General features: G+C 36.2%; 1 protein-coding gene across 3 annotated transcripts in view; it reads right to left on the bottom strand.

Annotated features, from left to right (window-relative positions):
- The window catches only part of PRKD3 (protein kinase D3), an 81,977-nt gene that overhangs the window by 27,032 nt on the left and 39,728 nt on the right, over positions 1 to 15,217 (bottom strand). For all 3 annotated transcript variants that reach the window (XM_045079231.1, XM_045079232.1, XM_013062951.2), the window contains 4 exons: positions 13,779 to 13,936; positions 8,682 to 8,874; positions 3,202 to 3,279; positions 329 to 512 (listed from right to left, as the gene is read on the bottom strand). In XM_045079231.1, coding sequence (XP_044935166.1) covers positions 329 to 512; positions 3,202 to 3,279; positions 8,682 to 8,874; positions 13,779 to 13,936 — 613 coding nt within the window. The remainder of the gene's footprint in view (positions 1 to 328; positions 513 to 3,201; positions 3,280 to 8,681; positions 8,875 to 13,778; positions 13,937 to 15,217) is intronic.

Here is a 15,217-nt window from a genome sequence, read left to right as displayed (position 1 = left end):
GAAGAAACTGGTTGCTTTAACTGTCAGTTAATTCTGACACCTTGTGGTGGCTGCTCCACCATGAGAGATCACATCTAGACTACATTTAAATAAAGTGTTTTTCTCTTCAGGAAAACAAAGATTCTCACACATTCCTATGTTGAGTGGATGGCAAGAGTGATATAATTTCTTTCAGAAATCCTGTGGTGCATGTAAAAGAATTACCAACAATTTAAATCGATTTTAAATTACACTTTAGGGTCCATTTAAAGAGATTCTTTCTCAAGGGAGCACCTGTACTGAGCCTGCATCAGGCGGCAGCTCCTGGCACACCCACGCACATGCATACCTGATTGTTTTCACAGCTTCCTCATCTCTTTCTACATCAAGGTCAGACGGATCCAAGAAGAACATTTTATCTTCTGGAGGAGATGGCTCTTCTGTGTCATCCAAGCCCCGGCTACCATCACTGTTCATGTCACTGCTATCGATATCCATTGGTATATCTGTATCTGCTCCCAGACTGGAAGGTTCTGGCAAAATTTTAAATGAATTCAGAGTTTTTTATTAATGGGAGAGCAATACGTCTGAAGAGAAAGAGTTTCTAAAATGTGAGAAAAAAAGCTTTAAAACGCTTAATGAAAATCTAGGAAAATATCTTTATGATTCAAGACAAAGTAGTACTTGAGAAAGACATAAAATTCACATACCATAAAACAGAAAATTAATTTAATTAATTAGAATTTAAACCTCTATATGTCAAAAGATACTAAAAGCAAAGTAAAAGATTAGCCAACACTACTGTATGTTGGGTTGAGTGGTTTTCCACAAATGTCCAAGGCAATTTGTTAGAGAAAGAATAAGCAGAATGTTCAAAAACTGGTGCTAGTACAACGGGGTAATTACATGCACAAAGGTGAAACTGGACGTCTTTTTTAAACCAAATATAAAAAGTGGATCACAGGTGTAAATGTAAGAACTAGCCCTATAAAATTCTTAGAAGAAAACACAAGAGTCAATCTTTGTGACCTTGGGTTATCCTAAGCCTTCTGATAGAACACCAAAAACCTAAATGATTAAAAAAAATAAGTTGGACTTGATTTTGTGCTGCAAATGATACCTCAAGAAAGTAAAAAGACAGCCCAGAGAAGAGGAAAAGTATTTACATATATCAGAGACCTCTATCTCAAATATTTAAAGAACACTTACAACTCAATAATAAACAAATGACCAGTTAAAAAGGCAAAAAACAGGAATAATAGATATTCTTCAAAGCAGATATAAAAATGGCCCACAGACATGTGAACTGATGTGTCTATCAATTAGCCATCAGCAAAATGCAAATCAAAACGACAATGAGCTATCACTTCACTCACTAGGACGGCAGCAGCCAAAATGATGGACAAGAACAAGTGGGGGTGAGCATATGGAGGAATCTGAATCCTCACACGCGCTGGCGAGACTGTAAAATATATAGCTGCTCGGGGAAACAGTCTGGCAGTCCTCCTCCAAATGTTAAACACAGAGTTATCATATGACTCAACAATTCCACAACCAGATATCTGCTCAAGTGAAATAAAAACATATGTCCACAGATACTCTACTCAAATGTTCTTAGCAGTATTCACCACAGCCCCAAAGTGGATACAACTCAAATGTCCATCAGCTGATAAATAAAATGTAGTATATTCATGCACAGGAATGTTACTCCTGACAAAGCAGAAGGTAGTATTGTTACAACATGGATGAACCCTGAAAACATGAAGCTATACGAGACAACACCAGACCCAAAAGACTACACGTGATATGATTTCATTTATATGAAATGTCTAGAACAGAAAGACCCACAGAGATACAAAGTTGATGGCAGCTGCCAAGAGCTGGTGGGGAAGAGTGAGGAGTGACTACTAGAGTGTATGCAGTTTCTTTTCAGGGTGATGAAAATGTCCCACCATTGGACTGTAATGACAGCTGCCTAACTTTGTGAATAAACTAAATGTGTGAAGTACAAAAATTACCTCAATAAAGCTACTTAAAAAAAAAAAAAAGAAAAGCCACAACTGAGAGAAGGTATTTGTGTCAATTATAACTGACAAAGAATTATTAGGTACAATTATCAACAACTCCCTGCAAATCAATAACAAATACAAAAATGGACAAAACATGTGAACAGGTTATTTACAGGGGAAAAACCCCTAAGTAACCAGTCAACATACGAAAGATGTGCAAACTCATTAGTATACAAATGTACTATAAAATCAATATGAATAATATTTGATACCCATTTGTCAAACAGTAGAAAAGTACAAAAAGATACAAACATAAATCTAGAGAAGACTTTGGTCCTATAGAAAAACTACACTTATTCATTTATTTCGCAAATGAGAAAACCAACCACGTTATCAATGGTGTTAAACAGCAACCATAAAAATCATGCCATTAAAGAAAAAGTTAAAGTCTTAAGAAATTTAATTTCTGTTCCTTATGCTTCTCCTCTTATAAAACTTGTATTTAATTTTTACCGGTCATGTAAATGTTAAAGAAAAATTATGCTTAGTATCATTTCTTCTTCCTTCCAAAAAGGTAATCACTACAATTAGTGTAATTTTAAAAAGAGAAAATCAAAACAAAACAAAACAACAGCAGGCAAGGGTGTCTAAGGAAAGACAGAGAGACAGAGAGAGAGAGAGTGAGGCAGTATAATGTGTTCTAATGACTGTGGACTCGGGGGCACCAGATCATGTGGGTTCGAATCCCAACTCTAAGTTTCTGGCTACATTTCTCCAGCAAGTTATTTAATGTCTTTGTGCCTAAGTTTACTTATCTGTAAGTACTTAACTCAAAGGGCTGTTCTTAGGTTTAAATGTCAATATATGTAAAGAGTGTGGAGCAGAGCCTGGTACACAGAGGCAGTCAGTAAGTACTAGAACTATGAAAACCTCTAGGGACAGCAGCAGGCTGTTAAAGTCTCTTTTGTCTAAGACGGAAGAGAACATGCAGCACAACTGGCAATATGAGACTACAAAGTGGTAGGTGGTTAAAGGAAAAATGGGAAGGCATAATGACTAATAAAAGTGTATCGTTATTAAATTAAAAAAAGTCAAAGTTAAGAAACAAAGTAAACAAAACAAAATATGCAAATATAACCTTATACAAAGATAATACACAAAAGAATTATGACCTTCTCTGATCTTTTATGGAAATTAAGAAAAAGAATTTTACCTCCATTGAAAGTAACCTCTCCAAGGCAGTCTCTTGGTACTTTTGATGCACAGCGTTTATGGCAGTTGAATTTACAATCTGAAATCAAGTTTTTGATTGATTAATTTATGTAATATGTCAGGCAGTATCAGATATGGTTAGACACTTTTTAAAGTTTTCCTTTACTAAGAACTCAGGTCTGGGAATAAAGGCCTGGTTTCAAATTCTGATGCCACCTCTTAACAGGTATTATAACTCCTCAGGGCTCAGTTTATTTTTTGTTTTAAATTTCAGCTAGTTAATACAGTGTAATAGGAGTTTCAAGTATGCAATATAGTGATTCAACAGTTCATACATCACAAATGCCCTCCTTAATCCCCATTACCTAGTTCACCCCCCACCACAACCCCCCACCACTCATAACCATCAGTTTGTTCTCTATAGTTAAGCGTCTGTTTCTTGGTTTGTTCCCTTTTCTCTGCTCATTTTTATTTCTTAAATTCTGCATGAGTGAAATCATATGTTATTTGTCTTTCTCTGACTGACCTATTCCACTTAGTATGAATTCTCTCTAGCTCCATCTAGCAAGTGGCCACATTTTTTATGGTTGATTAATATTCATTGTGTGTGTGTGTATAAGTACATACAAACTTGTATGTACTTTATCTTCTTTATCCATTCATCAATTGATGGACACTTGGGCTGTTTCCATAAATTGACTATTATAAATAATGCTTCTATAAACATCAGGGTGCACACAGCCCTTTGAATTAGTAGTTTTGTATTCCTTGGGTAAATACCTAGTAATGGAATTGCTGGATCACATTTTTAACTTTTACATTTTTAACTTTTAACTCTTTTAAATTTTTTGAGGAAACTCCATACAGTTTTCCAGAGTGGCTGTACCAGTTTGCATTCTCACCCCTCAAGGTGCAGAGTTTCCCTTTCACCACAACCTCGACAACACCTGTTGTTTCTTGTGTTGTTGATTTTAGCTATTCTGACAGGTGTGAGGTTATAACTCATTGTAGTTTTGATTTTCAGGTCTGTGATTAGTGATGTTGAGCATCTTCTCATGTTGTCTGTTAGCCATCTGTATGTCTTCTTTGAAAAAATATCTATTCGGGTCTCCTGCCCATTTTTAATTGCATTATTCATTTTTTGGGGTGTTGAATTGTATTAAGTTCTTATATACTTTGGGTACTAACTCCTTATGGCGTACAACATTTGTGAATATCTTCTCTCATTCCATAGGTTGCTGCCTTTTGGTTTTGCTGATTGTTTCCTTTGCTGTGCAGAGCTTTTTATTTGATGTAGTCTTAATAGTTTATTTTTGCTTTTGTTTCCTTTGCCTCAGGAGACACATCTAAAAAAAATTGCTACGGCTGATGTCAGACATTACTGCCTGACATCTATGGTTTCGGGTCTCACATTTAGGTCTTTAGTCCACTTTGAGTTTATTTTTTGTGTCTGGTGAAAGAGAATGGTCTAATTTTCCCAACACCATTTGTTAAAGAGACTTTTATCCATTGAATATTCTTTCCTGTTTTGTGATGATTAACTGACCATAGAGTTGTGGGCTCATTTCAGGGTTTTCTATTCTGTTCCACTGATCTATCACCATTGACTGGCAGGGAAGAGAAATCACACCAGTCAGCTCCTATGTTGCCAGAGAGGTCTCTCATAAATGCTGCCTCTCAGGGGCAGGCTCTGAGAACAAATAATCTCCTCACTGTGTGTCCCAGGCACTCTTCAGACCACTGTTTCCACACTGTGTGTCCCTGGGATTGTATGCCTGCTTCTCCAGGAGTAGCCCTGATGCCTCCAGATTCCCTGATGTCTCTAGACTCTCTTGGAGTCCAGTCCACTGACACTTAAAACTTCCGGCTTAAAGCCCCTCCGGCTGCAAGAACCCATCTTGCGTTCCAAGCCAATGGATGGGAAAACATTTTTGCTGTGTGTTCCTGAGTGCTCTTCTCTTGCCCCTGTGACCATGGGTCCCCTCTCTTCTGCAGCAACGGGCATGCATTTCTCTAAACCAGATCCTGCACTTCCTCCTTCCTACTGCAGCCTCTATTCTACATTCAGTTGTGGAGTTTGTTCTCCTATTCTTCAGGGAGATTTCTGGATTATTTAGGATGCTTTGATAGTTAGGTAGTTATATTCAAGGGATGAGTCGAGTTTAGGTTCCTCCTACTCTGCCACCATCTTCCCCACTTCTACCATGGCTCAGTTTATCTCTTTAATGAAGCTAACACTATTCATATGACACATTGCCCAAATGTTGCTGGCAGCACCAGGTTTCCTTCCCTTACCTCACATTCATCTTTCCATGTTCCCCTTAAAGAGTTTCTCAGGCTGACTACTTTTCTAATATATGTCAAGCACTTACTCTTGAGTTCCTTATTAGTGAGGGCTGGTGCATATGCAGAAAAGAGACTGAGATTCTACAAGCTTTTTTTAGGAATTAATAAGGGCTTTCCCATACAGCCTTATATGGAAGGACTGTGCTTCTCATGCACAGGATCACTCACCATTATGAATGGTTCTCTTCAGCCTGCAAGAACTTCAGAGTGGATAGCACTGCAGATGAGTGTCTGGTATAAGCTGTTCAATACTACCCTTAACTCAGTAGTTCTCAAACTGTGGTTCTCAGACCAGCAGCATCAGCATTATTAAGAACTTGTCAGAAATGCAAATTCTTGTGCCCCACTCCACACCTATTATATCAGCAGCTCTGGGAGTAGGGCTGAGAAATGTGTTTTAATAAGTATTTTTAAGGTGACACCAAAATTGAGACCAATGCTATAACTATTGTCTATTACCACCTTCCACCTTGGAAATACACCTACCAGCAAATTCTGGATAAAACTAATTCCAAGTCCTGACTCAGAATGATCTTTTAATCCTTGTGACTCAAGAAAATTCTGGGTATCCTACCAATGGCATAAGAAAAAGTCCCATGATTACTAATTTGGTGGATGACAAAACTTGTATTAAATAACACTGTCTTTTTAAATGAAATGCCCTAGAAAAATTGATGTATGATATTAATATATTCCATATATCTTAAATAACTGATGTGCTTTTTATCTCATGAGGTTTTACAAATTGTGACAATAACAAAACTTCTATTTTCCCTTTGAAAATGCAGAGTCAAATCTGTGTCCTATCTGAGCAAGTATGTACCTTCAAATGGCAGGCATTTTTATTTCTCTGTACTCCTACTCATCATGGTTTGTTTTTTTTTAGATTTTATTTAAATTTAAGTTAGTTAACATATAGGTGCTTCATCAGTTGCATATAACACCCAGTGCTCCTTACATCAAGTGCCCTCCTGCCTACTCATGTTTTTATTAACTTACGTTTTCTTGTATTAAGCTGACTTAAAGTTTTAATATAACAAAGAAGAAAACAAACAGGTGAATGAATGAATGAATACTGCTCTTGAAGCTCTGTTTTCTCAAATGATTCAGAGTAACTGTTTAAATTTTCTTTCTTAGCTTGACAAGGTGAATGAAAATGACTCTTTTACTTTTTTTTTTTTTTTAAGATTTTATTTATTTATTTGAGAGACAGCGTACAAGAGACGTAGAGGGGGAGACTCCCTGCTGAACAAGGCCCCTGATGCAGGGCTAGATCCCAGGACCCTGAGATCATGACCTGAGTCAAAAGGCAGACACTTAGCCAACTGAGCCACTGAAGCTTTTAAATATCTTAAAAGCTACTTTTTAAGTACTTTAATTTAAATTACAAAAATATAGAAATCACTGAAATAAGTGATTCTTTTGGATTGATAATTAAAATAGCTTAGCTATATAAAAATATATGTATTTCTGAACCAATATTAACACAAAACATTATTCTTTTAGAATTCCAAGAAATTAAACCAATAACCTGGTGCAGAGTTAACTGGTTTTATTTCAAAATTCATTAATCTACATATTTATTTTAGGTCCTCTATAAAATACTGTACTGCACTGCATATGGTTCTAGAATGTTTCTGTTCTGCTCAACAGAGCAACATTATTTACAACCTTTACTAAGATTATCTCTTGGCTAGAATTTGCACATCTGTTATTAATGTTCTTTCCCAAAACATTCCTTAGTGACTGCTTGCCAATACACTTTGGTGTTGATATTTTAAGGTATTAATTTATATATTAACTGATACTCAAAGTAAGCTGTTGAAATAAAATTTCAACATTTAATTATGCCTGCCTGATAGTTATTAAATACCTGGCAACAAAGACACAACATGTTCTCTATCTGATGTTCTCCTATGTTGCCAAGAGAAGTTTTCTTATATACTTGAGTTAAATTTATGTAATTACTCTATTCTGTGTTATAAATAGGTTGGTTTATTGCTACAAAGACCTCAACTCTAATGTTTTATTTAGATAAAACTATGTAATTCAACTCCACAACTACATCTATTATATAAAAAGTATGATACCAAGAACTGTTAAAATAATCACATAAAAAATAAGTACATAGGATGACAGGCTACTTATATTGCATACTGGCTCAATAATTAATAAGACATTTTAAACTCTACTTTGGCTTAAACTCTACTTTTGGTTTTCACTATATTGTATAGCACTGTTGTTAAGATATGAGACAAAAAGGTAAAATCATCTTTAAAAAGCATAAAATATTACACAACTACAAGAAAATATATTCCATTATTCTATTGAAAACCTGGTTCATTAAGAGATGTTTCTAGAGTACTTTGATAGTGTTCTGGGCTTTATTCCAAATATGGATAATCCCTTTCACAATTTCAGTGGCTTCTACTATAGTCTTCCTATTTCAGTGTGATAACAATTTGGAGTAACAGTTTTGGTACAGGTCTCCTAGCTACATAATTAAAACAAAAACAATAAAACTCTTGTAATAGGTTTGTTTGTGTGTATGAATATTTAAAGGAAAGAGGAAAGCATTATTTTATATTTTGGGTAGCATCTGGCTTTGAAATCAGAAAGACTTAAGCTCAAATATCTGCTTACCTTCTTACTAACTATCCTATATTGGCTCATGTTAAGCAACCATATCTTATAGATCCAAATTCTAGTTTTTCTATTTACATCCTAACTTTTCTACAGCATAATTCCTGGCACATAGTACATTTACTGCAGAGAGCAGTTGTTAATAAATAAATATGTATGTGTGGGCAGGCATGTATTATCTTTTTTTTTTTTTTTTGACAGAGACAGACATAGTGAGAGAGGGAACACAAGTAGGGGGAGTGGGAGAGGGAGAAGCAGGCTTCCCGCCTCGCAGAGCCTGATGCAGGGTTCGATCCCAGGACCCCGGGATCACGACCTGAGCCGAAGGCAGACGTTTAACAACTGAGCCACCCATGCGCCCCTGTATTGTCCTTTTCAAGTTAACAACTAGGAAACCAATTTCTTTGCCTAATGCTTCTGAAATAAATATTTTGAACCAAATTTGCTACTGAAAATATATAAATTGTACTTAAGAAAAACAACCAATCCTACCTTTACACTGCATTCCTTGGCGAAAGAGGCCTTTCAGTAACCGCTTGCAGTACTGACATATTGTGGGACGGGTGTAAGAGTGAACAGCAAATGTGTGTGGAACTTTGACTCTGCACATTACCATCTTTTCCATCCAGATTGGGCGACCACTCCAAGAAGGAATTCTCTTACTTGGTTCTTGGTGAACATGTGACTAAAACATGAGTAATTTTCATAAGTATAAGTCAAAATTAAAAACACAGTATTAAGAGCAGGATTTGACCACAAAAGTCATTTACATTGGACATTAAAGCCAAGAATCTAAAAATGCACATCTCAGCAGTTTCCTCTGGAAGCTTAACTTACCAACACTTGAATGTGAACACTGTGGATTTTTTGTTATTATTTATGTTAAAAAAAAAAGTTTTCCTCTTCACATATGTATATTCACTGTAAACTACTTTTGCTAGGCACATACCACATTTTACAGATAAAAAACAAAAGCCTTAGAACGAACTTATGACATATTTAAATCCCTTGAAAAACATTACCAAGAAATTAATCATAGGAAAACTAAATTCAGAAAGTGTTATTATTACTCATGTTGAATTACTGAACATGTCTGAAAATATTTTGAAACAAATCTTGGTTTTTCAAATTTATTTTTATAAATTCTAAAATATGTTTGTTAAAAACTTTAGTTTAATTAATGATGATTAAAAAAATGGCAGATACAAATTAGCCAAAACAACATTAGCCCCAGGACTTATGCTTTAGGAGGTTCCTTCATATTTAACTATTTTCTAGTTATTTGGGCCTTTTCCCCTAGATAAGCAAAAAGGAATATTAAAGGTGTTGATTAAAAATTTTTGTATAACTTGAGGGATAACTAGATATTTGTATCTATGGTACTTTCTATATATACAAAAGAAATAAATTAAATTACAGGCCAGTTCAATATGGCCCTTGCCATTCACTCAACCTTCACTGATTATTATATTATAGGCCCAACCTGACACTTTGTATCACAGAAGCAAAAATGAATTAAGTACAGTCCATGTTCTCAAGCACAAAATACCTAACAACCATCCAGATGCATTATACATTTTGCTGTAGCTGCTTGCACCTTCACTGCCAGAACTGAGGTCCTGAGATCTTTCTTATGCCTTCCATAACTAGTCGTGTCTGTAGCCCAGAGAAGTTGAATCAGTCTACGAAGGTATGTCCAACTAATAAAAGCAAAAGAAGCCAGAAGCAACTAAAAGACAAAAGTGTATGAAAGAAGTGAAGGGAAGACGGGGGAAATAAAGGCTTTTTGGAAGAAAGTAGGAAGGCAGAAAAGAAGAATAAAGGACATACGAATGGAGGAAAGCATTATAAAAAAGTACATAAATATAGTCTCTGGTGGATGGTTTTTCACTTATGTGTTGCCACAAAAGTTCTAAAACAAATTATGAAGCAGTTTAATATAAGAAAAGTAAAAAAAGAAGGTTAAAACCCAAGCCAAACTTGCTTGCCTGTTTCAGCTCCCCAAGGTCTCCTGCTCTGGTCTGGCTCACCCTTCTATCAGGCAGCCAGGTACAGAGCACCTTCAGCAAAATAAGCACCATAGTGATCCTGCAAAGCTAATCAAAAAGCCAGTAAGAACCAGAAACAGATGTTGTAGGCTTTTGTTCATCCCTGGGTCCTTATTCTCTCAACACTCTTTTCTTGCTCTTGCTTCTACCAGTTTTGGTTTGTCTCAAGTTTCAAACATACAAGACAGAATAAGATTGATTTTACCAGTCATCATCAAATACATAGGATACCCTGGCAAGGTAGAACTTTCCTAACAGATCCCTTCATATGCCAATGGCCAGCTGGTGACTCATTGCCTTTTGTCAGATCCTCCTGGGACTGGGTATTAGGGACATGGTACACACATGGGACTGTGGTTGTAGCAGCCACCTAATCTTTCATGTCTAGAAAAACAGTAGTTTAAATATGAAAAACGAGGCTCTAAGATTAATATTACTAAGTCCTAGTATCAAAATCAAGATCTAGCCCTCAATCTTCTACATAGAAGTCCAGTGATTCTTAATCTTTCCCCAACTCAACATACCTGGGCATATGCTACAATCTCATTAATGACTGTGGTTTACCACTCTGTGGAATGAGGAAGGCAGGAAAGGTATGGAAGACTGAACCAGAATTTGGAGGAAGGAGGCACTGGTAAAATTACCTGGAGTATTTGGTGAAAATGGGACCACTGAGATTAGAGTAACTAGAGTTGAGTGAAAGTTCTTCTCTTGCCTTGCTTTAATGGTCCCTCTTTACAGACTATTAAATTCTTCTTATTAATGTGTACCAAGAAATTCTCTAAAAGTGATCAAATTATTTCCACAGTGTGAGTTTCAACTAATATTTGCTGAAGTGAACATTTGCTCACAAAAACTTTGTAACAATGTTGCCAACTCTCAATTAGGTGCAATAATGAAGGCAATCAAAGCAAGTAACGGGGCAATTCCCTAATTATATATCTTTCATTTTGGAATATTATTCAATGAAAAAAATACCCCCACTTTTATGCATACAATTAGCCCCAACAGTTGCTTTCTACCTTGATTCTGTCCTGTCTTGGCCCCTTGGGCATTTGCCCAATGTGCTGCTAGGAATGTTCCCCTTTCATCTCCAAATAGCCATCATTCAATTCTTGTCTCTCCAACCACAGAGGTCCTGTTGGAACCAAAATCAGTGAAAAGCCTATCTTCTTGTGCTCCTCCCTCTCTTTACTTGCTTCCCTTTAGACTGATTGCAGATACTCTAACAGAAACTGCCTTCATACATGTAAATGAGGACAACCTCAGAGTCAGATTCAGAAGTTTTTATTCCCAACTGGCCTTTTCCAAGCTTATATCAGGGGTCAGTAAAGGTTAATATTGTGACCACTGAGAAACTTTCCCTCCTCATTCCTCATCTAAAAAATGAAGATAGGAGCTGCCTACCTTCTAGGACTGTCATGAAGATGACGTAAGAAAATACAAGTACAGCATCCAGCATGAAGCCTGCCACACAGAATTTAGGAGGCTCTCACCACGTGGCAATCTGGAGTTAGTTCTTCTCTCACTTTGGTTCAGATCAAGGTTGCACTCGTTTCCTCATTGCTATCTCCTCTACTCCTTTAGAGTGTCCTCTTTTTCTACTCTCCCTTCCCTCCAATTTTCTTCTGTGAGCTCTTCTTTTACTGTACCTTTTTCTTTTTTAAGACTGAATGCTTGGGACTGATAAAAGAAACTTTTGAGAAATGATTTCTACTCGTTATGAAATACTCTGCACAACCTAACCAACACAAACATATCACTCTATTTTCTTCTACTTCCCTAAGGAATTTTCATCTTCAGGATAAAATATAAACTAATGAATTAAAACTTAATAGGAGGCTTGTGACTAGGATATTATTCATTTGCTCTGTCCTGCTATTTCTTTTTTTTTTTTTTAAGATTTTACTTATTTATTTGACAGACAGAGATCACAAGTAGGCAGAGAAGCAGGCAGAGAGAGAGGGGGAAGAGGATCCCTGCTGAGCAGAGAGCCCGATGCGGGGGTTCGATCCCAGGACCCTGGGATCATGACCTGAGCCGAAGGCAGAGGCCCAACCCACTGAGCCACCCAGGCGCCCCTGTCCTGCTATTTCTTAATCTAGTATTACTCATCTGGGGTAGCTGGCATCTCAGCATCATTTGTGGGACTCTTAAAAAAAAATTCTCTATCCTACGGACCTCACTCCTAAGTTCCTATGCAGTTCATCTATAAAATGTACTAACTTTTCAATTACCAGACTTTCCCCAAACTCTTGCATATGTTTATAATAATACTTTGCTCTCAGTTCGTTGTACCATAGCATTCTTGTTTTCTAAGGTAAACACCTCACATCAGGGCTAAACAACATGGGAACATGGGATTTTTGTGAAAGAACTTCAGATGCTTTTATTCTGATGCCTCAGTATAGCAAAATCTTGTGACTAGGATACCAGGACAATAGCCCAAAGGCTTGATTTTGCCATTAATTTATGGAAGACCAAGGAGGTTACAGAAACAACTAAATTATAAGACTGCAACTTATATATTGCAACTAAATTATGATCTACGGATGGAGGTCACTTTAAGTACTAGCAAATGAATAAGCAAGTTATTTTTTCTTCCCTGATCTACTGTCTTACTCTTCAGAGGTATGATATATTAGGAAAAAAAATCAATAACCTAAAAATAATCTGATCTGGATTTAATTCTAATGTTGCTTACCAATTTGCTCTGTGACTTGAGTCAAGATACTACTTGACCATTATGAGTCTCAACTGTCTCATTATGTACACATCTACTAAGATATCTCACTGGAGTACTGTGTGGATTGGTATGTTCATTCATTCCTCACTGAATACTTACTAATTACAAAGTATTGTGCTGGGCATGGTAGGGCACACAAACACATGAGCACTATCTTTTCTAAACAGATCATAAATTCCTTGAGGACAATATGATATTAATTAGAATGTTATACATACCATTAGCAAGGTTTGAAAAGTGGTTTGGCATTCAGCAAATAAAATAACTTCTAGGTAAGGGAAAAAATCCAGGAAAGGCAGCTGTTAAGCTAGATCTGGAAAAAGCACGTAGGAGGGACACCAATAAAAGCAAAGGTAGAGGGAGCAATGGTGTGTTCAGGGAATGTTGAATAGAACAGCCTGCTGGGGTGGGGGGAAGAACAGAATGTTGGAAATAGAGGATGTATAAAGGCTTCCTAGTGGGGAGTGATATAATCAGAGTTGTATATGAAGCTGTAGTGAAATAAAATGATCAGGCTCTTGTATGTAAGATGAAGTGAAGTATGGGAACCAGAAGCTAGACACTGGTAAGGAGGCTAATGCAGTGGTCCAAGTGATAATGTAGTCCCAAAGTAGATAAAAGGCAATTCATTACTACTAGTAAACTCTGTCTCCAGTAAGATGTGTTAAGTTTTTCAAGTGCAGGAATGTGAGTAGTCTTTAGTACATAATTTATATTCTGGGATGATGTCATATATCCTTTAGAAACATAAGGAATAAGTAGTAAAATGCTCTTTTATTGCCTTAAAATACATACCTCTTCTGTGGGAAGGGCTACATATTCAGTCTGTATAAGTCTTGGAACTGAGAGGCCAGGTCCTGGCAGAGACACATTTGATAGACGTCTCTTTCTTACTCCACTGCAATTATTTGGAATCTTGAAGGCACATCGTTTATGATAATTTAATCCACAGCCTAAATATATTTTAAAGGTAAAAAAAATAATAGATCAAAGAAACTTTAGGGACGCCTGGGTGGCTCAGTCATTAAGTGCCTGCATTCAGCTCAAGTCATGACTGCAGGGTCGTGGGATCGAGCCCCACATCAGGCTCCATGCTTAGTGGGGATTTGCTTCTCCTTTTCCTGCTGCTCCCCAAGCTTGTACATGTACTCTCTCTGATGAATAAATAAAATCTTTAAAAAAAAAATTAATTTTAATATATACATATTTATATATTAAAGTTTTAATTATATAATTTTAATTATAATATATAATAGATTTATATACATGATTATAAAAGTATTTTTATAATATATAATTAAATATAACTTTAATTATAAAGATTTTATAATATATTTATATATAATTTATATATTATAAATTATAGTTTATGATGTATTTATATAATTATAAGAATTTTAAACAATTTTATAGTAATAATTTTAATAATTTTATGACTATAAATACATATTTATAGTACATAAAGTATGTTACATAAAAAATACATGCTTCTTTTATTTAATTTCTTTTCTTTGGCAGCAATAGTTATCCTAGATGACAAGCTAAGTGAAGCCAAAAAATTCAATATGAATTATTGGGCTCCACATGACTAACTGAATCAGAAATTCTGGGGATGGGTCCCAGCAAAGTATGCTTTAACAAGTCCTTGTGGTGATTCTGATACGTGGCCAAGTTTGAGAACAACTAACTTAAACACCAGCAAACTGTGGACTGTATACTAAACCCTCCCCATGACATGTGAAAGTTACAAGAAATCCAAATTTCAGTGTTCATAATTCATTTTATTGAAATGCAGCATACTCCTCTTTTCTTTACATCTTGTTTATAGATAGCTTTCAGGGCACACAAGCAGAGTTAAGTAGTTGTGGCAGAGACTCTTAGCCAACAAAACTTAAAATATTTAGTTTCTGGCCCTTTACAGGGAAACTTTAATGATTCTCCACCTTAAATACTTAAGAGGACTCAGAAATGTGCACCTGACTCTTGTGACAGTTTTAATTCAGAAAAACAGATCTGTCCAATTCTAAACCCTAGTTACCACCTAGTCACCAACAAGGATCTCTTTTTTTTTTAAGATTTTATTTATCAGAGAGAGAAAGCACGTGCATGTGCACACATGCACAAGGCTGGGGAGGGGCAAAGAAAGAGGGAGAAGCAAATTCCCTGTCAAACAGGGAGCCCAATGCAGGGTGGGATCCCAGGACCCCGAGTTAATGATCTGAGAGGAAGGCGGA

This window comes from Mustela putorius, unplaced genomic scaffold (genome assembly GCF_011764305.1).
Source record: "Mustela putorius furo isolate JIRA1106 unplaced genomic scaffold, ASM1176430v1.1 tig00000281_pilon_pilon_pilon, whole genome shotgun sequence".
Classification (NCBI taxonomy): Eukaryota; Metazoa; Chordata; class Mammalia; order Carnivora; family Mustelidae; genus Mustela; species Mustela putorius.
The sequence above is the reverse complement of the archived record's forward strand: the minus strand, read 5'-3'. Positions and strand labels throughout refer to the sequence as shown.